Raw genomic sequence first — 25,040 nt, 5'->3', positions numbered from 1 at the left:
ACATAATTTAGAGGGTAAAATATACAACACAACACAACTTCAAACTGGAATAAGAAGAAAGGAATAGGAACCACATACCAAACAACACTGTGATGAAAAGAACAGGCATTACAACAATTTGGGTAAGAGACATAGCATGAGGGTACAATACATGCTGGCAGTTATGTGTACCCCACAATGGATGTTGTTCACTCTACCTTGACATACTGTATATCCTTTACAGAGCTCAACTCCGGGAGTCCAGCTGTCAGCATTAGTGCAAAAAGCGTGATGATGAGGTTTCCGTTCCTACGCAAGATCAGATAGGCATCCTCACAGCACTGCCGGAACCTGCAGGATAAAAACCAAAGGTGATGACAGGGACCTGCACATACTACTGCTGCTTCAGACAATCAGTCAATCTATCTTTAAATAGATATACTCAATTAGAGACAGTCTGCGTTGCTTAACAACTGATTTTTGGAGGATTTCACTAAGGTTTATCAGACGTTTACATTACTAATAGATTTTTTTTAGCTGTAAAGTAAACAACAGTGTCAAAGAAAAGCAGCAAAGTACAGCAATACAAAGCAGAAAAAGACTCTACCTAGCGGTACTTCATTCACAGCTAAAAGGTAACCAACCTGCCAAATTTCTCTGTATTGCCTGGCTTCCCTTGCTGGATTACATGGATAAAGTCATAGGTGAGGATGAAGGGTCCACGTTCCCTCTTAATTTTGAACTTGGATTTAAAATTCCCAAGAATATGACCAAAATCAATGTGGAACAGCTGAAAAGAGAGGAGGGATTGCACATGAAGAATTAGATAACAATACAGATCAACATTTTAGTTTGGCAAATCTTTCATTACCGTTTATCTGCCAGAACATTTTTTCAATATTTCAACTTGTAGAATTTAAATGTGGATTTTGAACATGTTTTTTTTTATTGTGTGATATAATATGCCAATATGACATGATATACCTATATTATAGACAAAAAGTACAAAATAAGTACACAAAAATGTATTTAATGCATACAAACACAATACAATTCCATTTTTTAAATAAAATTAAAAAGACATCCACAGGACATATTTTAAAAAAACTTTAACATGCTATGAGTTTAGCATTGACTCTAAATAACGATGCTACAATTATTCCTACTATCTACTGGTGTGCAAAGTAAAACACATACATATGTGTTGCTTGTTCTGCGTTTACAGACACATTTACAACCTTAAATTTTTTTTTTTTTTTTAATTAACACTTTTTTCATGAAATTAAATTACTACATACATTTTGCTTTACATACATGCATATGTATCGTTTTTTAACATATGCAACCTTCAGAAACTGCTATCTTTCCGCAATACTGGTCCAAAAATAGGTTGGAGATAGTGTCTTACCTGCCCAGTCTTTCGGACCATAATGTTGTCATTGTGGCGGTCCCCAATCCCAAGAACATAAGTAGCTACACAGTAGCCAGCACAGGATAAGGTAAATTCTTCGATTGCTCGTTCCAGGTCATCCCTGTGAAAGGAGAACGGGAACAGGAAAGGCTCATAAATTGACATTTTATATTACTCAATATGTACCATTTTTATACTGTAGAAAGCCAGCTAACCAAATATCAAAAAAAGTTTTACAGAAATCTTGAACATGGAATTATAGCCTTAATAAGTGTTAAGTCAAAACTCAGAAATGCTGAATATCATATATACTTAACTATTTCAACTTTTTACTACCATCGTGGTAACTATGGTAACAAGGCAATCAAAGGCTAAATATACAAGTCACAACTGTCAAACTGGCACTCCATTTTCCTTGTGGCCTTTGAGATCACAGTGCTTTTCTGTAAGCCAGGACCACCAAAGAGGGAATCAGAATACAGAGTGGTCACTGGGGGGGTGGGGGGACCTCTCCAAAGGGATAAAGCAAAAATAAATTGAAAACCAGATAAGTACCCTGATCATTTTCTGTTCTCCCCAAAAATTAAAATGAACATTTTAGCTAAAGATACAGTTTAAAGACAACTAAATAAGGTTATATGTAATGAACTGGCCAAAGATTTATATCAATCTGAATGCATTGAGCAGTAAAAATCAATGACTCTAGGCTGTGAAGTATTTACATTTTATATCTGGGTATATAGTATGAACAGCCATGCTAAGGACTTCTGCAGGTATAGAATAAAGGAGAAGAAGAAGGTTTTACAATTCATTCAGACTTGTGTATCAGTGACAGTGTGTATAAATTACCCTGCATTGTACTCTTTGATCCAGTTGAGTAAAGCATCCTTGTTGAAGGCCGCTGCTGCTGCAAGATTGCTACTGTCAAGCTGGATGTCTGCAATAGTTTCAGATGCAGAAACTACCTCTATCATACCACATCGATCTCCAGTTGCCAAGCATCCATAAGGCACTATTCTAAAATATACAATTGAAGTCTTGTTAATGATCCAAAAAAATCACTAAAAACAACCAGCGTGGCAAAATGATGTACATGTCTTACAACAACTCAAGGTGCAGCAAGAGTGAGTTTACTCTTTGGAAAATATGGACATCACCTGTAAATGGGCACTACAAAAAAAAAAAAAAAAAAAAAAAAGATGCTTCTCATTTTTTAATAAATCATTGCTTTGAATTCAGTGTGATTAGCTGAACGGACCAGTTGTGTACAGTGATTTTACACACAAGTAGAAGTTTAAAGTATTTGCATTCCTAAAAACCTATTGCCATCTTTATCATAGTAAATATAACTTCTGCATTTATGATAGCCTGTACTGTTCATCCTTTTTTTTAAATTATCAGATACTTACAAGTTTATTTCAAATATTACCAACAGAGGGTGCTGCTTTACAGAATACATTAACAAAACAGCACCTATTGAAGTAGCATCTGTGAAGCCTATAATTATTCTGTTATTGTAACTAAAATTGTAGATTTTAGATATAGGCAAAATTTAAATGCTTCAAGAGTTTTTTTCAGCACACATAGGGCTCTGTTTATAAAACATGGAATCAGACATTCCCCAAACATTCCCTGATGGGAATGAATTAGTGCCACTGAAACACATGGACCTGGAAGAAATCCCTGTTTTACAAATAGAGTCCAGTGTCTAAGTGTTCTCCTATTCCTAAGGTCTCTTATTCCTAAAGAATAATCTTAAAGCAGGGGTTCCCACACTTTTTTGGCTTGCAACCTACTTTTAAAATAACCAGGTCAAAATGATCTACCAACAATAAAAACTTGGACTTAGTAACTCCTGTGTGCGGTAGAGTTTATTTTGAAAGGCAGGGCTCCGCGATCTACTTGGGTTGCCTGTGTGATCAACCGGTAGATCAACCGGCAACCCTGTCTTAAAGGGAAGTCTAAATGTAGGACCCTGCTCATGAAAAATACATAGGCTGTCATTACACAGTGACAAAAAGTATTTGGGTTGGAGGATTGGAGGATTACCAGGCCACCCAGGAAACATATTATTTTCAGGAATGCATACTCTTTTAAGACACATATTGATTAAATATATATAATAGAATGAAACGCTACTTTTGTTGAGTACATTATCTCTCCAGGCAGACTTGTACATTTCAAGTATTCAGGCAAAGGGTATTCTGTTTAGTGGGCGGGCAGTAGCAGCCATATATGACAGGTCATTCAGTGGTAGTTATTTCTTTGCCACTACAGATCACTAAGACAAATGACTAATAGTGATTTATAGATTGCAATGATTTGTTGCAGATACAGATCAAACTTGTGACTTCATTTTGCTAGACTTCTCTGATACAAATCACTATTTTCAGTGATTTTTAGCGAAGATATTTGTTGCTGGTGAACTTGTCACCCACAAACTGCACCAACTTATGTTGATTCAGCCACAAATTACAGCAAAATTTGTAAGTTACTAATTCAGTTAAAAACAGCTATTGATTTCTCCTAATTTATTTGCACCAATACACTTTTTTGGGACTATCTGACATGGGACTGTGGCCATGACAGAAACCTTAAGGTGTTAAGTAAGCTATTCTTAAAAAAAGAAAAGTTTAAACTGCCAGGCTTTCTGAACAGCAGAAGGTTATGATGCGTGCCATCCTGTGAGGACATTTTTCTTTGTTTATGCTCAACCACAAATACTTGGCTGAAGTGTAAAGGCTGCGAGACAATACAAGGGAGCCAAGTCATACCCACATAGCCACATGAAGATGGCTGAAGACTTCAAACCTGGAAGAGGACCTGACAAGGAGGTAATGGTGTGACAACAGACACTGCAGCCTACACAGTGCTGGAGGAGGGTGCTTTGGCAGGTAGGTCTTATCACATCAAATATGTTCAGGATATTTGCATATTATGCCAAAACCCTGAGTACTGACAGTGGAGTTTAAGTTTGCTTTAATCAAACTGACTACGTTCATTATCAGCACTTGATCAGTTTCAGATTGCAACAAATATTGAAACCCTTGCACACTACTGGGAAGCAGGAGTCTTACAAAGTGGGTCACTAAATTGAAATGCCTAATTTTAAGAGAAGCCCATTATGTGATTTCAAATTCCTATGGAAAGCAGAAAGCCAAACACACAAGCAGGAAATGAGCATTGTGAGAATGCTTTATACACAGAAGCTGTAAAGAATGACAGCAACTGCAGACTAAAATAGAGAGGTCATGTAAATAAAAATACAAAAGATCTTGTATTACTTTCATATAGGAATCTAATAAGGGTTACCTGTGAAATATGGTACAAAGGTTAGACAAGATATTTAGAGAATTTGGTACTGAACAATTACAGCCATCACAAAGGTTTGATCAGTGCTGAGCCCTATCTGAGTCTGACCTGGATAATTACAATAAAAGATATCTCAGCAGCTGTTGTCACCTATGCATTGCTCAGTCTGACAACTTGATGCTAAGTGCTGCCAAGGTCACAGGGTCACTTGGTATTATTCCATGACAGTTTGTTACACCCACATTATAAAGTTTGAGGGCAGAAGGCCAGTAACTTCCCTTCCAGAGGCCAAGAGATGACAGTTTAGATCCCCAGAGGAGCAGCGGGAGGGGAGTATAAAAACATCCTTGTCAGGGGAGGATTTGACAGAAGTCAGCAGGAGGGCAGCTCGTACAAATGGTGAGGGGGCTGACAATATTCCTTAAACTGATTGAGCATGCGAGTATCAGGTAAAAGAGAAAAGTACATCCAAAAAATTACTAGGCCTGTATACCTACATCCGCTTAAGTCTATGTACACATGTCAGATCATTCTCGTCCGATAATCGTCTCAGAGCTGGTATCGGACGAGAATCTGACGTGTGTACAGTGTTAATCTGACGTCGTTCATGGATCCATCCTGGCGTCTCCACAAATGATTATTATTATTAATAAACAGGATTTTGAACGGTGAACGATCCTAATACAAGTAAAGGGGAGAGAGCGCAGCGGGGTGCTACTTCATCATTCTCCTATCTCTATAGAGCAGAACAGCTCCGTATGCACAGCACTTGTTCAGTCTTTTGTTGTTGGAAAGGATTGTGAAAGATCCTTTCCAACAACAACTATTGAACGTGTGTATGTAACCATGTGTAAGTCATGGCCAGTCAGCTGCTGCTGAACTAACAGTAAAAGTGCTTGAGGGTGGACCTTTTACCTGGACCTGTAACTCATTACAGGAGTAAAAGTGGGAAAGAAACCTAATATTAGACTTACAACAATGGTTGCCTTTTGTCTGTTATGAGAACAGACACTTTGGAAAGTTTTATGGCCTGCACCGTGGCTCAGTGGCTAGCACTACTTTACAGAGAACGGTCCCCAGGTTCAAATATCAACCAGGAAACTATCTGCAAGGAGTTAGTATGTTCTCCCTGTGTTTGTTTAGATATCCTCTAGAAATTTCACATCCCAAACACATGCAAGATATTAAGCAAGTGGCATCAGTTCCTGCTTTACCCTCACCTTAATCTTTAAAGCACACTTGTACTGTTCAGCCATTATTATTTTAATGCTTATGAAGATTACCAGGTATCGTTTGCTTTCTTTTGCCCATCTTTTTAAAAAATGTTGCCTTTCCAAGATCTTACATTTTGTAAAATTAATTTTTCCTGCCTCCTGGAAGCTTGTTACACTTCCAATCTTGAGAATAGTGTGAGCCTGCACTCTAATGCATGCCTACCAAATCCTGCATGTGCACCGAGCTATGAGGAAGTAATTACATATACGCTGAAAAAAGGACTAATTTTACAATATTTAGAAAGCCTCGATCATGTGTGCACTGAAGCAGATATTACCCTCATCCGCTGCATATAGAAAAACCCAGAATAAGGAGCTAAGTGGCACGCCATCAGAGAAAAGGAGGCAAAAAGGTGATTACCTCTGCCTCAAATTATTCTTGTAGGTCTGCTTTAGCACTTTACACTGGTCTTCTGACTGTATGCCTCAAGGGTGGCTGGATTGTTTCCTGATGGTAAACTGTCCCCCTATGTCTAAGGCAGCTAAGTAAGCATTAAAGATACAGAAATAGACAGCCCTGCTACCATTAGGGAAGCACCACCAGTCCCACTGTTTCATACAGGAACATGCCACTTGGTCCTCAAACCTTACTTCATCCCAATGAATTAGAAAATACTAACAAACAAGGAGCTGGCAGTGGTATGCCATATGAGGTAAGCCATTTGACAGAGTACTGTTAGTATGAAACACACCAAGAGGCTGTGTCATGGTCTTTCCTAATTACTTGTATTAGGATGTAAATAAAGCACTTACTGAATATGGCTTACCACTAACGACTACTTGTTTATCAGTATTTAAGCAATAAAGGGGATTACAAAAATGTTAGATATTTTCATAGGTGATTTTCATAGGACATGCTGCTCATTTTTTCCACTGCAAGTGTACGTTTGGCTATAAACAAAAAAAAAAGTCAGCAGTTCCTCACTAATTTAAAAGGCACAATACGGTCACTGGTAAAAGTGCAAAAAGTATTGCCACAGATTCTGGGACACTGGATAGACAAAATCAAGGCAAACTGTCTGGTGTAAGAGGGGAGTATTTGGTTAAAGGGTATCGATTTTTCCCATTTAGCAGGAACTTCACAGGAAATGTCTTACCTGAGGTCCAGCCCCGCTTCTTTCCACAACATATCCATTAAACGCAGTAGCTGGAGGGCTAGCATGTCTTGACGCAGATCTGTACAGGACAAATATTTATAATCAGTGAGATGTACTAATCTTAGGAGACCATTTCCAAATTTGTAGCTAGTGTGGTGTTCCCTTTCTCACCATCTCCATTCTTAAAGATGATCCCAGTATAGTCCCCTCCAAAGCCTTTATTATTGTAGACAATCCAAAGAGGTTTCATCTTTGAATCCATATATTTGCACTTCTCCACACTGTCAAAGCAAAACAAAACAACACAACATGAGTGATAGCAAAGAAAAAATTCCAATTTGTAGAAATACAGTCATGTAAATCTTGATTTAAAAGAGGGGTACCAGCATTTTAGAAGGTATCTTTAAATCTTGACTTATGACTGAGCAAATGGTAAGCAACTATTTCATTATTTATCAAGTGGGAACATAATAAACAGCGCTTTACAAAGTCCATATTCTGCCCCTTAAAAGGACTCACAATCTAAAAATGTCCGCACCTTAGTCATTAACACAGTCAAAGACCAAGAGCAGTGATGCACACTTTTTACTAATTCTCAGTTGTTTTCAGCAAGTGGCTTGTAAGATGCATGTGGCTGTCAGTTTATTTTATCGTTGCTTACCACCCAAGCTTCTAAATGGATTAGATGTCTTAGTACTTTCATTAAAAATGGTCTGTATGAATTCACATGGATTAAGTGGGCACTTACACAAGTTCAGAAAGAGTAACACTGGGGTTTAGTGGTGACTGGATATTACTTAGAGCTTCCCTGTAGGCATTCTGCTTTAAACAGGCATGCATGGTTTCCTTGTTCTTCACCTTACTCTGCTTCACAGCATTCAGCTTGATGAGGCCATTTAGAGTCCGCAGCTTGTTCAAAGCCTCCACCTGGGAATGAGGGAGCACACTTATCATATATCAAAACTTCGCAAATCAACAATCATGCTCCTTTGTTAAACCCAGGAAAATGTCAATATTGTATAGATTTACCAGATGTGCGATAGTTTTCATTCTGCTTTATAGTACTCAAATCTCCAAGACGTAGGACTAAATGTAAAACTAAATAGAACCTATACAACAGGAGGCAATGTAAAAACTGACAGCTTCATTATAACATACCTTGTTCTCCCCAACTCTTTACAGTTACTGTTATAATTTTACCCATATTTAGCTTAATTTAGGTGATAGTTTAAAAGAAAAGGTTTAAAAATGTTGTAAAGCCAGAGGAACTTAAGAATTTAAAATGGAGGTATTTATAAGAGGGGAGGATTTATGGATGGCAGAGACTATCATTTAGTAGCAACCATTTAGAAGGTGTATATATATATATATATATATATATATATATATATATATATATTTTCTTTATAGCATCTTTACTCGTAGGAAGTAGGAGCATACATTATAAGCTAAGAAAATCATTGGACCAATCGCAGACCACTTCTGCTGATTGTATGCAGAGCTGCTAATCATCTATAAGGAGCCCTTCTCCTATTGTGAGATTGACACTTTCACCAATCCAGTCATGCATATGGTTACCATTAGCACACTGTTCACTTAAATCCCTGTCGCCAACACTGAAAAGTATTAAGGAAATATTTAAAAAGCTTTATGCAATACATCTATGATAACAGGATTGTTTTTATCATCTTTATGCATATATTTGAAAATAATATGATGTTTCAAGTAAATTTAGTGCATCATTTTGAAGCATTTTATTTTTTGAGAATAAAGTCACAAATCTTAAATCTGGGCCATCACTGTCTGAGAAAGGCTTTCAGCAAGCCTGAGATCCCATACATTTAAGTGTGGTGAAATAAACCTATATAAATATAGGTAACACATTTTTAATGCCACATATCAAACAAAGACTTTTTAATAAACAAACATCTGACAAATAACACTTGCACTAGGCTACATATATATATCTTGTGGGGAAGGCGATGAATGAGAGCATGTTAAAGTTTTGTGATGGTTACCTGTTTGTAGAGCACTTTCATGTGTCCTACACTGCCCCGGCAATATGCTTCAAGAATCAAACCAAACTGCATTGACACAGAAGAGATGTGAACTTCGGCCCTATAGGAGAACAGGGGAAAGTGAGACCATCTCCAAAGGGAATGTGAAGCATGTAAATGACATGTAGAACCAAATCCTAGACACAAATATTATACAAAATACCACATTTATCCAGGTAACTCCTTTTCCTGTTAGAGGACCTGTACTATGCTTTACATGCCTCTTTCGTTGACGGGAACGTTATCTGCCTGGGGAAGTCTTTAAATGGAGTAGTGTTTCTTGAATTCCAGTGCTACAATGATGGGGGCTCACCTTTAACACATAGGGGTCCATCAATCAACGTCAAAGAAAAAAATGGGAAACTTTCAATGCTGATGCACATTCTGGCTGCATGAGAGCTGTATAGCAACCATCTGGAATAATCGGTGTATCCTAAAAGTATCCACATGTTTTACATTCTGGATCTGCACTAGAAAGTTTGATTTCTAAATAATTTACATTTAAGGGGGTTTAACATGGTCAATTCAGACTGAACAGATCATTTCTAAAATTTCCTGGTCTTTGGACAAATACTCAGTGACACATTCCTGTATCAGCTTCCTAATGTTAGGCTTTGGTAAGGGGTATACATGAAATAGTATGCACTCATAACTATTGGCAAAAGGCACTACAACCCACAGTTATTAATTGGGGGTTCTCCTTTGGTTCTATAATATCCATAAAAGAGTTTCAAATTTCATTACAGTAGAATTCCTAATGTAACATTTATTCAATGGCCCCCTTGCTGCTTCTATAATAGAAAAAGAGAAGGAAACTTAAATTGTGTTGGTCAATTATAACCTAATGTTAGGCTTTGGTAACCCTACTAAAGTGCAGAATAAGTCTCTACAGGCAATTTGTACCAACCTTAGATGCCAAAACAGGAACTGGCCAATTCTACGATTAGCTAGGGCTCTCTGAAGCAGGAAGCGGGACAGGGCGCAGTCCAGAAATGGCTCATATTTTAGAACTTGGACCAACTGCAACAGGTATTGGGATAACTCCTCATCACTGTAAAAACAAAGAGAAGACAAATAATTACCCATTATTAAGAATAGAAGTCTTTTCAAAGTAACTGACACCTAAATAACACAAATTACCAAAATGCTAATCTTTATGTGGGCAAGTCTATGTCACCTTATATTGCCTTTTTCAATTCAGATGCATTTGTGGGGCACATTTTATAGGTGGTTATACAGAAAGCACCTACCTCATGCTCTTTAGGCAGTTGACAGCATATTCTCTTACATACTGATCAGGATAGTTGAAATCAAGCAGTTCAAGGGCATCTCTTGGGGGTAGTTTGGACCAGATCTGTAGCAGTGCTTGAAGCTGCAAACATTGAAACAGGAATATTTTCACTATATTACTTAAAACACATACAGCACTTACAACATAATGACCCAATGGTGGTCCCTACCATTGTCCCCTCTGAGGTATTATGAAGGAATCCCGAAAAAATGTAATGCCTATACTCTCTGATACATGTGTGGACTGGACCAGCTTGTTCTAAGTTGTGTTGTTAGTAAATAAATACACACGGATTCAGGGATCTGCATTTTGACTACCATATTTTTTTCACAAATTTAAATCTATAAGTGGAAAACTTTTAAAACTTACATTACAAATCATTATTTTTTTAGTTGCAACTAGTCTGTAGAATGCTATCCAGAATGCACTTGTATTCATTCTGATTCCCTAGAATGCTCTCTGCATGTAGCTTAATCCCCCGAATGCTCTCTCCAATATATCTAGGTTCTGAGAATGTCCCTGCCATTGTAGCTCAGCCCCCAAATTTGTTAGACATTAACTGGACACTGTACTGGGATCAATATTTCAGTATCATCTATAATGAATTAGTTGGTGATCAGTATTTTACACAGGAAGATCAGCACAGGTATATTAGTCTAACACATGTCCTATAATCAGTGGGAAAGTCAAAGTCTTGGGATGGGTACCTCATGAGTAGAGTGCTGACGATGCTAGAGGAATTTTCCAGAGAATTGTTTATTAACCTCACACAGCAAACCTCTACTTCCCTGTTTATCACTTCACTGTCTGGATGTCTGATCACAGACAGGACAGGAAATTGTTGTGTATGAAATCAGACCACACTTTCCTTTCAATGCACCTGGACATCTAGATATAGAATCACAGTGCTTCCAGAAGAGGATGCTGCGCTGCGGTATATGTTCTGTGACAATTATTTTGAAACTGATGTAAAGAGGGGAGAACATTACACTTTTACTTTGTCCATACAAGAACAAATCATGCAATTGTTAATCGAGGGGCAGGGGAATAAAGAGCTGCCCTACAAGTACTTCAGTAAGTTCAATAAAGATCTGTTTCTGTCTAAAACAATAAAAAACAAAAATAATAATTGGAGAGAAACTGGTAACAGTATTTCCATATACATATACATAGATGTCTATAATGAGGTGCAGCTAAAAGAGATTGTATATTTAAAATATTGAACAGCTTCATCTCATCCTACACTCTAGCTCACCCCATAATAGTGTGATAATCTCTCTATAAAAGCATAAATACCCTTATGGACCACAGAAGTCATTACCAGTATTAAGGAAAGATGAAATGTGTAAGCAGATATAATTTTTTTTTACTTTTTGCAGATAAAACAAAAACAAATAATGGATAATTTGAGGGTTCTGGCCACTAATATACTGAATTTAGAAGACAGGCATGCACTGTCATATAAAGGGGACCTCATTCAGTTTTTATTCTTTTTTATAAGCATTCCTGAAATAAAGTCCAACCAAACTACATTTTTTTTTTACTACAAACCAATACTAATACATTTGACTGTGCTGCCTGTAAAAATTATTGCTTCAACTGACGTCATTTCTACAAACAGAAATAAATCAAAGTTGAGTATCAAATGAGTGCCAAGTTCCTAACAAGAGTCAGGACATCAGAGTCATTTGATCAATAATGCAGCTCATGCTACAAAGTTTCATCATTTGAATTCAAGTATTTTTTGTTCTTTTTAAGAAGGTCTCACTTTTCTCTCTGATCCCTCTGTAGCATTTTGGAGAAAGCAACAATAAGAGAGACTTCAGTAAATGGACGGACTCTGACTGTAGGTGTGTTTACCTACCAAAAAATGTGGGTTTATGTTCTCTACTAGCTGGGTAAATGTCTTACAAAACTTGCAAAGTGGAGGAAAACACTAAATTGAGTTTGCAAAAAATGTTTAATTCGATCAAACAAGAAGAACAAGGGGTAAAAGCAAAACAACAGAATTTCGAAGACAGACATGGTAGTTTTCCAGGCATAGCTTTGTAATCTGTAGGCATTTACAGAGTCCCCCTGCACAGAAAGAGTCAAACTGTGATTGGAGGAAATCATGTCCTGCGTCTTTTGGAAATCAGTGTACAGGCTGTGGTTTGGAAGGAAGCAGAGGTCTGAGTGACCTGACAGGAGTGAGGAAATTCCAAAAATACAGCTCGCTTCATGTTTACATTCCGCTGCTGTAAATCTGGAAGGGAAGCAAGGGCTACAGAGGAGCTCTGTGACCAGCACAGATATCTGCCATCAAAATGCAAACCCAGAGGACGCCCAGAGACCAAAGGATGTCTAAAAACAGCACTGCATCCATACAACCTCCAATCAGTGAATGCAGACAGGAAACCATCTTATTACGGTCCTGTACAGCTGTGTTTGCTCTTAATGTAAAATGCCAATATATTTCTGGTCTTATGCAGAAAAGCTGATAGTCATCTTAAGGCTAAAAAACACTTCATAGTAGCTTTACAAATGATAAAAGAAGCTTGTAATGAAAGATTTAGTTCCCTTCAGAGAACTCATGTGTTCTTCTATATTTGCTGCTATGATTTGTCTGGCAGCAATATGTGCTAACCCAAGTGACTTCATAAAATCCACTTGGTGCACTGTTACCCTGAGTTTTACAATTTACTACAGATAGATTTAGTATGTTTTCAAATGTGCAGCCTCTGATCATGAATCTGTAATTTTGTAATGTTTCATTTCTCAGAGGCCAGTATCTATGGCTTACCATAGACTTGAAGAAGGTCTGAAGAAGTAATCATTTTGTGTCTCAGTATGATTGAACAAGCAATTGGTCTGTAAGGCTGGAATTTTTTTTAACCTAATCTTAATCTTTTCGCATTTTCATTTTAACACTGAAAAATGAATGATGAATTGTACCCCCGACAGAATTTTGTGAATAGAAAATCTTTTTAAATGGTTAGTTTATTGAAAGATTTCAATTATATTCATTTAAATTAGTTTTCACAATTTTGGCCAACACTTATATGTAAATTTTCAGTATACTTTCTTTTACGCTTCAGGATTTAGTTCTTCAGTACTCAGTAAATATGGATGTGGCTAGATTTAAAGACATTTAGCAAATTAAGGATACTGGAAAAAGAATAGTGTGGTAATATTTACTGTGGTCTTTCCTTCCTTTCACATCTTTCCTTACCTGTGCAACATCTTCCAGCTTGTTCCACTTGACAGACAACAGCAATTTAGGGAGTGAACATGGGAAGTTTTCTCTACAGTCGTACCGTAAAGTCCATATCAGATCCTTCTCATTTTCACACAGCTGGCAAAGAGGATCTCTCTCCATGATCTCCTTAAGCTCAATGTTAAATTTTTTTCCTCCACGACCCTGAGCAATGACAAATGTGAATTAGGATATACTTTTAAGGGTTTATTTACTGCTAGAATAAAAATAAAGACAGCCTAAAAGAAATCAAAGACAGACATCAACCAATTGTCAGTAATCAGGGGGAAGAGTGCGGGTAAACTAAACAAATGATTTTCTTTTAAGCAAAAGATAACAACACATATCTTAGCCTGCTTCCAATCAATTAGTGCTAATATGATTACAAACATTTTTTTTCTCAGCAAATTCAATAACTGGTTTATTAATCAAAACGTCCACTAGGTGGCAGAGTAGCACTAGGAACTACTTTGTAATAGTTTATGTGCATACCACGAAAAAAGAAAAAAAAAGTAAAACTTGGCATCAATATATGTTCCAGGTTGTTTACTCAGAACAAGCAGGTAGATTTGAAGGAATGAAAAATCCTCTTCTGAATACTTGTTTCTCAGCAATACCTTATATCTCAAGTACTGATGACATATGCTCAGTATGACAATCAGGCAGCTTTCACAGAGAACAGCAATATTCATATACTGATGACAAAGGCATTGGGCTGTGTATCGGTAGCTTACATTTCAGCCAGCTATTATCCATTTGGCTTTTATTCCAACATCCTTTTTAAGAATATCAGGTTTCAATTGAGTACAGAAAATAAAAAAAATCAGCCTGAACAGCTTGCAAGAATTGAAAATCTCCCTAGTTGGGGAAGTGACACTCTCCCTAGGGCTTGTTATTTATTAACTTTCCTATCGTACCATTAAACATTTCATGTATTAACAACCACCAGCCTCACCAAGACAAAACTAAAACACATTCCTGCAAAGGAGAACAGAGGGCTGAGCAACCCCTTCAAGGGCACATGGAGGAATATAGGAATGTGGCACTTTTTTTCTTACACGGACACCAACCTAGCAAAGTGCTGAATTAAGGAAAAAAGCACAGATAGTATGACAAAATTATATTACAACAAATGGCTGTTTATGGAATGGAATAACTAAGTATTGGTTGATGTGAAGTGAGGACCATATTTTTATCTTTCCTAAATATGTTAAAGAAAAGCAAAGATTATAACAGGTAGGTGATTCCAAAATGATTTGGGGGAATGTGGAACAGTTAATCCCCAGCACCCATGTAGATTTATTCTTCCCTGTACATTTGAGTCCGCCTTCCTGCACCAACCACCAGCACTCTGTCTATAACAGCTGTAATGTAAAATCATCTGAGAGTTTATAGCCCCTTGCACTGATTTTCTGAACAAACCTGCTGAGCAAACTGTTTTGACTGCAACACCTAACCATTCTTTACTCTAATTTACTACAGTCATCATGCTTACAGATAGGCATTATTGAAGTACAAATCACACTTCCAAAATAAACCTAAAGCTTTCATGGAGAAAGAACTTCTTACAGATTTTGCCTGCACTCTTTTTCATAGCATTACGTTACAGGCATATTTTATTTAAAGTTAAAAAACAAAAAGTGACTAAACAAAATTTTTGTTAAAAGAGACACCACTTTAGAATTTTGCCCCTGAGCTATATATGAACAGCTGAACTGCTACCAGATATCTGTAAGGCTTGGATGCTGAATACTCAAGGTACATTTCCAGACTACTATAAAACTTGATGTAGGAATTATTTTTTTATATTCAGGCTATTAACAAATCAAATCTATTATGCATGTTCATTAAGCCAGCCATTTTATTTGGTTTGTAGGCTGCTTTTGTACATTGGTATAAAGTTTTAATTAGGAGAAAAAAAATATTTGGAACTTACCGCCATACTCAGGCTATCACTTTGTCTGGCAATCTCTGCAGCTTTTTCAAGTATCTGCTCAAAAAATGTTTTGGATTAGATGCTGTACCCAGACATATTTTACCTGACAATACTAAAACCGTATTTACCAAGATTGAGCAATATCAGTATTTATTCAGTGTTTTGTATCAGGAAGTATAGTGTTCCCCTAAATATGTTCTTTCTAACCACTCACTGAAGCACGTAAGGGAGAAAGAACTGAATTGTTTTTAGAAACTAATGTAGGGGGCAGATATTCCAGTAAAAGATACAAGTTAATAATGTTTTATATAGAATGGAAAGAACTGTTTTGAGAGTGACTTCCCAAAGTGCCTAAATCAGATATACATCAAGGTATACATCAATCTTGACTACCATTATATAGATAGAGATGTCACAGACTTTAGCATTATTACCTTGACATAAAGTGAGAACACTTTTAGATAATCTGCCATATTGGGGTCACAATTATTAACAGAATCATGTGGGCATTGCAACATAGAGAGCTGCATTCTATGACTGTTGAGGTCTTATTGGGGACAGAATCACCAGTTTTATATGAACCTAAAGGTAAAAGGCCGTCCATCGTCCGTGGATCCACCAGGACAGCCGGTCGGACGATAAATGACGAGCCCTGTACACGTAAAATCCCTGTACGATATTATCCTTCAGTCGATTATCGGACAAGAACCGTTGCATGTAAGTACGTAGCCCAAGTGTGGGTGATATGCGGGAATAATTTAAAGTTGGGAAAGAAGAAAGCAAGAACCAGGCAGCTGTGGTCTATTGTGCCAGCAATAAAAAAAATGGTACTTTCTTGCCTGTTATATGCCATTTGCAATACACAATTGGTCTGATTTATTAAAGCTCTTTAAGGCTGGAGACGATAATTTCATCAGTGAATCTGGGTGATTCAGCAAACCTGGAATGGATCTGGTCCGGGTTTAAAAGCATTTGCTAACAAATAGAAAATTACTTTTAAGAAATCCATTCCAGGTTTGCTGGATCACCCAGCTGTACTGATGAAAGTTTATCATTTCCAGCCTTGCAGAGCTTTAATAAATCATGCCCAATGTGTGTATGCCATGTATACATTCTCCGGTGCCATTATTCCAATAAAAGCACTGGGCTGCGCCTGTACTCAGATTCCTAGAGAGAGGCAATAGGGAATGTAAGCACTGCATGTAACAACCACATTACAGGGAAACAGGCGTTACATATATTACTACCAGAGCAGACCAATTCTGCCTGAATCTTTCCATGATTTCTTCCATTAATGTACAGGTATAAAGAATATATAATATTCCTTAAAATAGAGATGGAATATAGAAGATACTACCTTGTTTTTGAAAGCATGCATTTCAGTTAAATGAATAAAGGCATTGGAGCTTGCACCTTCAAAAATAACTCAGATCCGACAAATCCATCCTAAAAGCTACCGACTAAAATGATGTACAGTTTTTAGTTTAGTCCATTTTGTTGACAGATTGGTAGGTGGAACACCGTTAGGATTTAGGCTATATAATGATCATATTTTTAAAAATACAACACAATTAACTATCTTAAACTACTAAAAAAAATAGAATGGTCCTTATGCAAAATAAGCTATGGAAGACAAGGTGAATGTTACATTCACTGAGCACCATAAATGGACTAACAGAACTGAGTATACTTACTTTATCAAAAGGAGGGTAATAAATATTAACTTTAGGGTACTCAGTAAATTTTATGTGCAGAGCAGTAGAATTCTCAACAAAAGGATTGGTCCTGACAGTTCCCATTGGATTCAGCATTTCTTCAAGTTCATCTGGAAGAGAATGAGAAAAGAAAGTTAATCATTTATGCAAACAAGGCCATAAATGTATTCATCTTCAAACTTTTTCTTACCAGGAAATGAAGACCAACTGTGCAGGACATGTTCACCCGTCTTTAGCTGTCCTTTGTAGTCAAACACCATGGTGTTCACCCAAGCCACAGGGGAGTGCTGTGAGGTGCAGATCATACATTAACAGAGATAAACATCTATGGATCACAACCAAGACATTAATGGTACAAACCAAAAACATACTTGTATGGTAATTGTTTTGTTTTAGTTTACCTATTCCTGTAAATTACCGTTTTGTCCTACTAAGTCACATGGGTTCGTTTACAAAACAAACCTGGGAGCACCGCTGTAATTGTGCCTGGTGCAAGATAGGTCAGTAGCACACTTGTGTACCTGCCAGCGGCTCAAGGGTTTAAATGGCACAATAATTAGGTGAAAAACAAAGGTCACTCTTTTGCTGGGGACCTGCATAAGAAATGATTAGCCTGGATGATCCACAGGTGAGTTGGGCATTAAAAAGAAGCTTAGAGAGATAGACTTTAAAATTCATTTATCCATTAAGGGGCTGGGTGGTCTTATCCACAAAGTGATACAGTACTGTAAAATTTTGCTGTATTAGGCTATCCATATCATAGTTAGACCCAAAGACACAATGTGAATGAATTATTTTTTCACAAAGATGTGCCCAGCAATCCCTTTTATGAAAGAAAGCTTTCTGAATGGTCAGTGCTGTCAGTGTAGCACTGCTGGTATGCACATTAAAGAATACAAAAACAAGAAAGATACGGGACTTTAACGGCAGTGGATTTGTAAAACGTTATCATATACCTTTTATTTCCTTCAAAATATACATACCTCTTCCCTTATACCAAGTTTCAGGAAGAGTTAATCAGCATTATTAGCATGCATGGGCTAGATACATTGTACACATTACATATGATGAGATCATCCGACGCAGTTCGCTGACTGTGTCCGCTTCCTCAGGGATGTAATTGGTACAGCTAGTAGGTGTATCAGCACAAAAGTTGTTACATTCACTGGTATGCTTACCCCCTTGGCACGAAGGTAGGCAAAAGGCAGAATTAAAATCACAACATCCAGAGATGGCGGTGTCCCATATATGTTCTCCACAACGATATTCAGAACTTCTCCAGATATTATTGGTAATGCTCACTCAATTATGGAGTGATAATAATTATCTCCAAAAACTAGATTCAATCATATTATTTCATCCATAAACGGACTTGCACTTAAATTGAAAGAAGAACCGCCATTCTCGGTGACACCCAGGTGTTTCGCGGACACAGTCTGCGAAACGCGTCGGATGATCTCATCATATGTAATGTGTACAATGTATGTAGCCCATGTATGCTAATAAAGCTAATTAACTCTTCCTGAAACTTGGTAAAAGGAAAGAGGCATGTATATTTTAACTGTTGTTTCTTAATGAAGGAAATAAAAGGTATATGATAACTTTTTACAAATCCACTGCCAGTAAAGTCCCTTATCTTTCTTGTTTTTGTATTCTTTAATGTATATTGGGGATGTTGACAGGATTACAAATGTTAGAAGACCAGACAATATTAATGATAAAAAAAACTGCTGGTATGCACAGTCATGAGAATATCTACCTCATATAGATTACATTAATCAATCTGTAGATTTAGAATAGAAATACAAGTATGAACAAGACTTGCACATGTTGTATAGTATCTAAAAATAATGGTTACACTGTTCAAGAATATCATCCATTTACCAGATGTAATTATAGGTGTTGTCAGTGCATAGGTCTAGAGTACATGTAACCTAACCAGGTCTGTGACTCAACAATGAATATTCTATGCAACAGATATGCAAATACTATATAGAACTAATCACAGTTAATGGAAACAGTGGTGAAGCAGAACATACATACAGTAATACAGTAGGGATAATGAAAGTTAAACACTTTGGGTCCAATTTATTAAAGCTCTGGTAAAGATGGACTATTATGGGAGAATCTGATCCATTTTTACCAGTCTTGCAGGCTTTAATAAATCAGATATATTGAGTATAAAGTAAGTACCATTTTTCCAGCTTTCTTGATGGTCTGGTACTTCGGATTGGAGGCTTTGTTCCCTTTCTTGTTCTTGGTCTTTTCTAATACATTGTAGATAGCCAGACAGAGACGTGCCATGCGTGGCAGGTCACATATATTGATCTCAAACTCCAACATCTCGCTCCACAGATGGTCATTTTTCCCTGGCAGTTCAGAGCTCATGATGGGTTTACACAGCAGTTCAGTGCCATGGAACAGGCCAGCCCGTACCACAACCTGTAGAAGCACAACAGAAAATGGTTAATGGTACATATGTTTAGGGTGTAATAGAAAAATACAAACAAAAATTATAAATGGGGAACATTTCACACCTCACACTAGCTAAAATGAAACTCTGACAATGAACATACGTTATTTGCTCCCTTTTAGTCTTTTAAGCAGGCAATTTAAGCACGACACCTAAAAGTGCAAAGAATATCTGTTAATCCTTCAAGAAAGTTTGTCAGCCAAAAACTTTAATATGCTTTTTGCATGTGCCGCATTTTTATTGTCGATTTTTGCCAGCTTGCACTTGAACCGTGTAACAGTGATCGCCTCATTATCCACCCCCAGACGCTCTCTAACTACTAGGCTGACAACCACAGTTTGCTTGAGCAGTTGAATGGGGCCGATCATCGTGCAGTTCAGGTTGAGATGCAGCTCTTCTTCTAGAAAAGAAAAAGCAACCAAAAGGGACTTTTTCCTTTCAGGAACCACACTGCAATCCACCACAGCTGCGTAGAAACGCTTGCACAAAATGGGAGCATAGTCTGCAATAGTCAACCGTAAGCCTGAAATGGCTCTTATACATGTATGAATATATATGTCTGCACATAAAATGTAATATTTCTGTAATCTCTGATTATTCTGGGCAGAAAGAATAGGTTTACTGGATTTTTAAACAGAAATCCATTGTGTGACAAAGGACCAGTCTATTCTTCAGAGCTTTTTCATTAAAATACCTTCCTAATCATGACTCAAATTGACAATTAGAAGGAGTTATGTATACAATATCTTTATAGTCATGTTTTAAGGTCACATATGAGAGTTTAAATGAATGTGAAATCTTTTGGATGTATCCTCACCATAATCCCTCTTAAACTCTGTATTCTAGTCAATTCCCAAATACAGATGTGCTGATATAGTCCCATTGGTAACAATTACCACAAATGCTGCTACAATATCTCATCAGGAGACACAGGGAAGAGTTGAGAAGCACCAAACAATTAGAGCATCCAATGCTCATGTGTAATTAGGCAGAAACTTAACTTAGTGGAACTCGGAATCTCATAATAAATTAAAAGGCTTAACATGAACTCTGCCAGCAAAGTTAACACTAAAAGCTTTCAGACTAGCAAACTTGTTGAAAAACTTAAAAAAAAAAATTTCAAAAAAACTGATTTTTTTTATTTTTTACTTTTAAGAAAAATGTTTATTGCCTCTACCCAAAAAGACAAGAATGGCATCAAATTCAGATCCACATATCTATATGAATTTTCTTTATATTTGTATATAACTTATATTTAAAAAGAAAACTGCAGCTCTCCAAATGCTGTGCTATCACAAGTCTTTACCCAGTTTACCAAGTCACAGTTGATCAACCTCCAATAAACAAAATAGGACTAGTTAAAGGTGGGTAGTTAAATAGTTAAATAAGAACTGCATCAAACACACAGATGCTCTTAGGCAATTTGTTATTCTGTTTTGACACTCTAGAAATTCACCTGCTCATGCCTCACAACATAGCCCTATCCGTTACCACATTTTATATCTGCAGTTTAAAATAAGAGTTGAGGGAAAGCGGAATGGAACAAAATACAGAAAATTCCTGAATACAGATATGCAAAGCTTGTTTCATCATACTCAAAAAGACTCCAGACTGTAATTACTGCCAAAGGTTCTTCAAATAAATACCAAGTAAAGGGTCTAAATACTTATTAAAAAGAAAAAACTGAAGTACCACATTTACATAACTTCACAAAATTGTCTAAAATTCTGTTTTCACTTTGTCATTATGGGGTACTTAAAAAGTAAAGGGGTCTGAATACTTTCCAAAGCCACTTTATATAAGTAAATGTTAGATGATTGTGTCTATGTTTTAAAGTTTGTGGTGTAGTGCCTTTTTTTTTTTTAAGGTAACAGAAAAGAACTGAAGTGAAAATTGCAGCACCAATATTCGGGTTAAGAGTTCTCCCCTGGCCTTTTTAGTGGGGCGCATCACCTTACACTTTTCAGTAGCCACCTGGCTGTCATCAGCTGCTCAGGCCGGGCTTTGTGTGGAGTGAGATGTCACTGACCGTTAGCAGCCTGCCATCTCTACTAAGGACAGCCATACTTAATTTATACTAAACCTATACTAAATTTCTCACATATTGCCTGCTAGAGTAGAGCTAGAGTATATGTGCAATTTAGTTACCTACATTGAGGACAGTGCCAACATTTGGTGGTCTGAAACAATCTTTTCAAGGGCTTTTTTTATAGAAGGTGAACACCAAACCCCATTTCCACATGTCCCTGTAATGACTTGTTCTACATACACAAAGTTTATTCAAGTAAAGTCCAATATAAAACATCTCAAATGAAGTGGGGCCCTTTAGGATATTGCAAATTGCAACTGTCCCATAAAGAAGAAAATGGATGCCTTACCGTTTCCTCTGTATTAAGTTTGCTCCCCTTTATCAGTGTGATCTTGTAAGGTTCAACTAAATCCCAGACATTCTGTGACATCATCTAAAATAAAATGAAATAAGAATATAGGATATATTAGAAACATGCATCTTTTCTGATGTTGCTGCCATCTACACATAAATCAGATTTTAAATTCATAGGTAACCAATGTAATTAACATTATTGTAATAAGAAAAAAAACACAAAATTAGACACAGTCAGCATAAAAATGTAAATTGATCGACCAACATCCAATCAGACTGATTATGTAAAGGGACAATTACCAGTAGATTAGGTTAATAAAACAGATAATGTGAGATAATTGGTCTGTGATTAGCTACAGATATAATCACTGATTACTTGCTTCATTAAACTTTTCTGTCTTTTAGTGATTTTCTACATTACTACTGAAATAGCTATCTCATTAACATGGTTGTTCTAGATAATCTATTTCTAAAAAAAAGTCTCCACATGTTATTAGGAGAGTGATAATCTGTGTTACCATAACCCTGAGCTAACTGTAAATTGCACCCTAATCCAGAGTATTTGCTAGTGGTTGTTCCAAATGGAACTCTGTATTTTACCAATCTGAGTTCTGCTCTAAGATTACTATACCTGCTATTGACTAGTATAGTAATGCCATCAAAGGCAGCTATCATCGTCTGGTACCTGGATTTGCTGAACAATGACAGGCGTTTAGCTGTGCTCCTGTCATTGTGTATAACCAATTCCACAATGAGCAATTATTCACTAGCTGCCCTGCTATGTTATTGGCTGAGGAAAGGTACCGTATTTTTCGGACCATTAGACGCTCCGGACTATAAGACGCACCAGGTTTTCCGCACGGGAAAACAAGAAAAAAAAATTCATTTGATTTCCCCTGAGATCCAGCGTGCGGCACTTGTGCCCGCCCATGAAGGCGGCATCAAACCAATCGGCGCCGCCTTCATGGGCGGGCACAAGTGCCGCACGCTGGGACACAGGAACACAGAGGAGGACACTGGCTGCGGGGACCGGCGGGGATACAGGTAAGTAAAAAAAATATGCATTCAGACCATAAGACGCACCATGATTTTCCCCCCACTTTAGGGGGAAAAAAAGTGCGTCTTATGGTCCGAAAAATACGGTATACAATGGTGAAGGAGCTTTTCACGCAAGAGGGAGGCTGTTCTCTGCTAACTACTTGTGGGTTTGCTTCTACACAAAGACAGGAGTGGAGTTCTTGTCATTGTTAAGATGAGAGCAAACAACCCTAAATCAGTCATTGTGGGATGTCCAATTAGAATACTGCTGGACCTGCAAGGGGAAATATTAGTTTAAAAAAAAACTTCTATGGTGCATTTATTTCCAGGGCCCATTAACCCTTTCTGGGAATGAATAAGAGGTACCATGTACCCCCTATATTGATTGCCCTGTGTGAGGAGCGCATAACTGGGGCACCCTTAATAAAAGGGTCTTCCAGAGTCTATTTAAATCCATGCCTGCATAATCCCATGACACTGGGGTTACATGTAGGAATTAGGCCTATTATTGCCAACTATTTTTCTTCAAAGGGGAAGGGGGCTTCATGACATTTCCACCCCAATTCTTTCTTTGGTAAACCAGATTCCAGATGACTCTTTATGGGTAGGAAGGGAAACACACACTTGCTGTCCCCATCTCCTATCGAAAAAGGTCCCAAGTTTATTAAAGGCCTTTTTTTTTTTTTTTTTTTTTTAATATTAGGGGAGCCCCACAATTTTTTTTATTTATTTGAGTACATACAGTAATTAGTATAGGATAGTAACCTAAATAGACTACTATATGATAGGGGAAAAAGAAAGGGGAAGGGAACATTATAGAAACATGCTGCTGAGTTAACGGTGCACAACAGAAGCGTGACTGATATAGCAGCAGATGGTCAAGTAGGTTTAGAGTGAAACACAAATATACTAATATAAGGTACACATTTAAATATGCATGAAAACATGGTGATCTTTTACTTTATTGTAGAAATAAGTAACTTACAGAAGCACCACGTGTTTTGGGAGGGAGCGGTAAGGGGGGTGCAGATGTTTTCCTCTTCACAGCCAACTCAATTGCACTCATTTCTTGATCAAACATCTTTTTAATGTTACAGCACTCAACAAGTGTGAGTCGTGGGAGAGTCTTGTTCATTACACAGTTTCTGATGTACTGAAACCCAAAATATTACTATTATTATGATAGTTAATGATCCACAATATTAATATGCAATATTTAAAGTTTACCTGAAGAAGAAAAGTTACTTAAAATGCATTTTGTTCATCCTGACTATCCAGAAAGTTTATGCAATGCCTGTTCTTAGCCAGCTCAAGTTATTCAAAATGCAATCCTTTGGGATGCTATAGATCCTATCTTTAAGCTAACGTGGAACAAAACTATTTCATTCTGGCTATACAACAAAATAAAGAAAATGGAACAAAATATATTACATTCCCAGTAACATACACTGAGAAAAATTTACTGGCTGTAATGTTAACCTTAATCCGAAAATGCAATTTGCTGAAATGTATTAGCTTCAATATAGAAAAATTGGGCCAAGTTTGTAAACATTGGACCTGATTTATTAAAGCTCTCCAAGACTGGAGAGGATAAACTATCATGGGAGGACCTGGGTAATCCAGCAAACCTGAAATAGATCTCTGAGAGCTATATCAGACACATTGCCCCTGATTCATCAAGCAGAATCGGATGATCGCTCGCGCATTCGCGATCTGAAATCGTACGCCGTCGCGCTATTCAGCAACTGAAAAAGCTCGCGGCCGGAGCCGCGCATCTCCGGCAGCTTTACACTGGCGAGGTTGCATTAAAAGTCACTGTTCCCCTAAAAAATAATTCTT

General features: G+C 37.2%; 1 protein-coding gene across 3 annotated transcripts in view; it reads right to left on the bottom strand.

The window, feature by feature from the left end:
• Window positions 1-25,040, bottom strand: part of PIK3CB (phosphatidylinositol-4,5-bisphosphate 3-kinase catalytic subunit beta) — a 100,073-nt gene that overhangs the window by 4,814 nt on the left and 70,219 nt on the right. For all 3 annotated transcript variants that reach the window (XM_072407719.1, XM_072407720.1, XM_072407721.1), the window contains 17 exons: window positions 24,187-24,354; window positions 22,159-22,242; window positions 19,501-19,749; window positions 17,498-17,594; window positions 17,287-17,417; window positions 15,593-15,646; window positions 13,633-13,821; window positions 10,381-10,502; window positions 10,038-10,181; window positions 9,092-9,191; window positions 7,822-8,000; window positions 7,245-7,354; window positions 7,074-7,152; window positions 2,240-2,407; window positions 1,388-1,511; window positions 624-769; window positions 198-330 (listed from right to left, as the gene is read on the bottom strand). In XM_072407719.1, the coding sequence (XP_072263820.1) occupies window positions 198-330; window positions 624-769; window positions 1,388-1,511; window positions 2,240-2,407; window positions 7,074-7,152; window positions 7,245-7,354; window positions 7,822-8,000; window positions 9,092-9,191; window positions 10,038-10,181; window positions 10,381-10,502; window positions 13,633-13,821; window positions 15,593-15,646; window positions 17,287-17,417; window positions 17,498-17,594; window positions 19,501-19,749; window positions 22,159-22,242; window positions 24,187-24,354 (2,277 nt within the window). The remainder of the gene's footprint in view (window positions 1-197; window positions 331-623; window positions 770-1,387; window positions 1,512-2,239; window positions 2,408-7,073; window positions 7,153-7,244; window positions 7,355-7,821; window positions 8,001-9,091; window positions 9,192-10,037; window positions 10,182-10,380; window positions 10,503-13,632; window positions 13,822-15,592; window positions 15,647-17,286; window positions 17,418-17,497; window positions 17,595-19,500; window positions 19,750-22,158; window positions 22,243-24,186; window positions 24,355-25,040) is intronic.

Source organism: Pyxicephalus adspersus, chromosome 4, assembly GCF_032062135.1.
Source record: "Pyxicephalus adspersus chromosome 4, UCB_Pads_2.0, whole genome shotgun sequence".
In the NCBI taxonomy this organism is placed as follows: domain Eukaryota; kingdom Metazoa; phylum Chordata; class Amphibia; order Anura; family Pyxicephalidae; genus Pyxicephalus; species Pyxicephalus adspersus.
The sequence above is the reverse complement of the archived record's forward strand: the minus strand, read 5'-3'. Positions and strand labels throughout refer to the sequence as shown.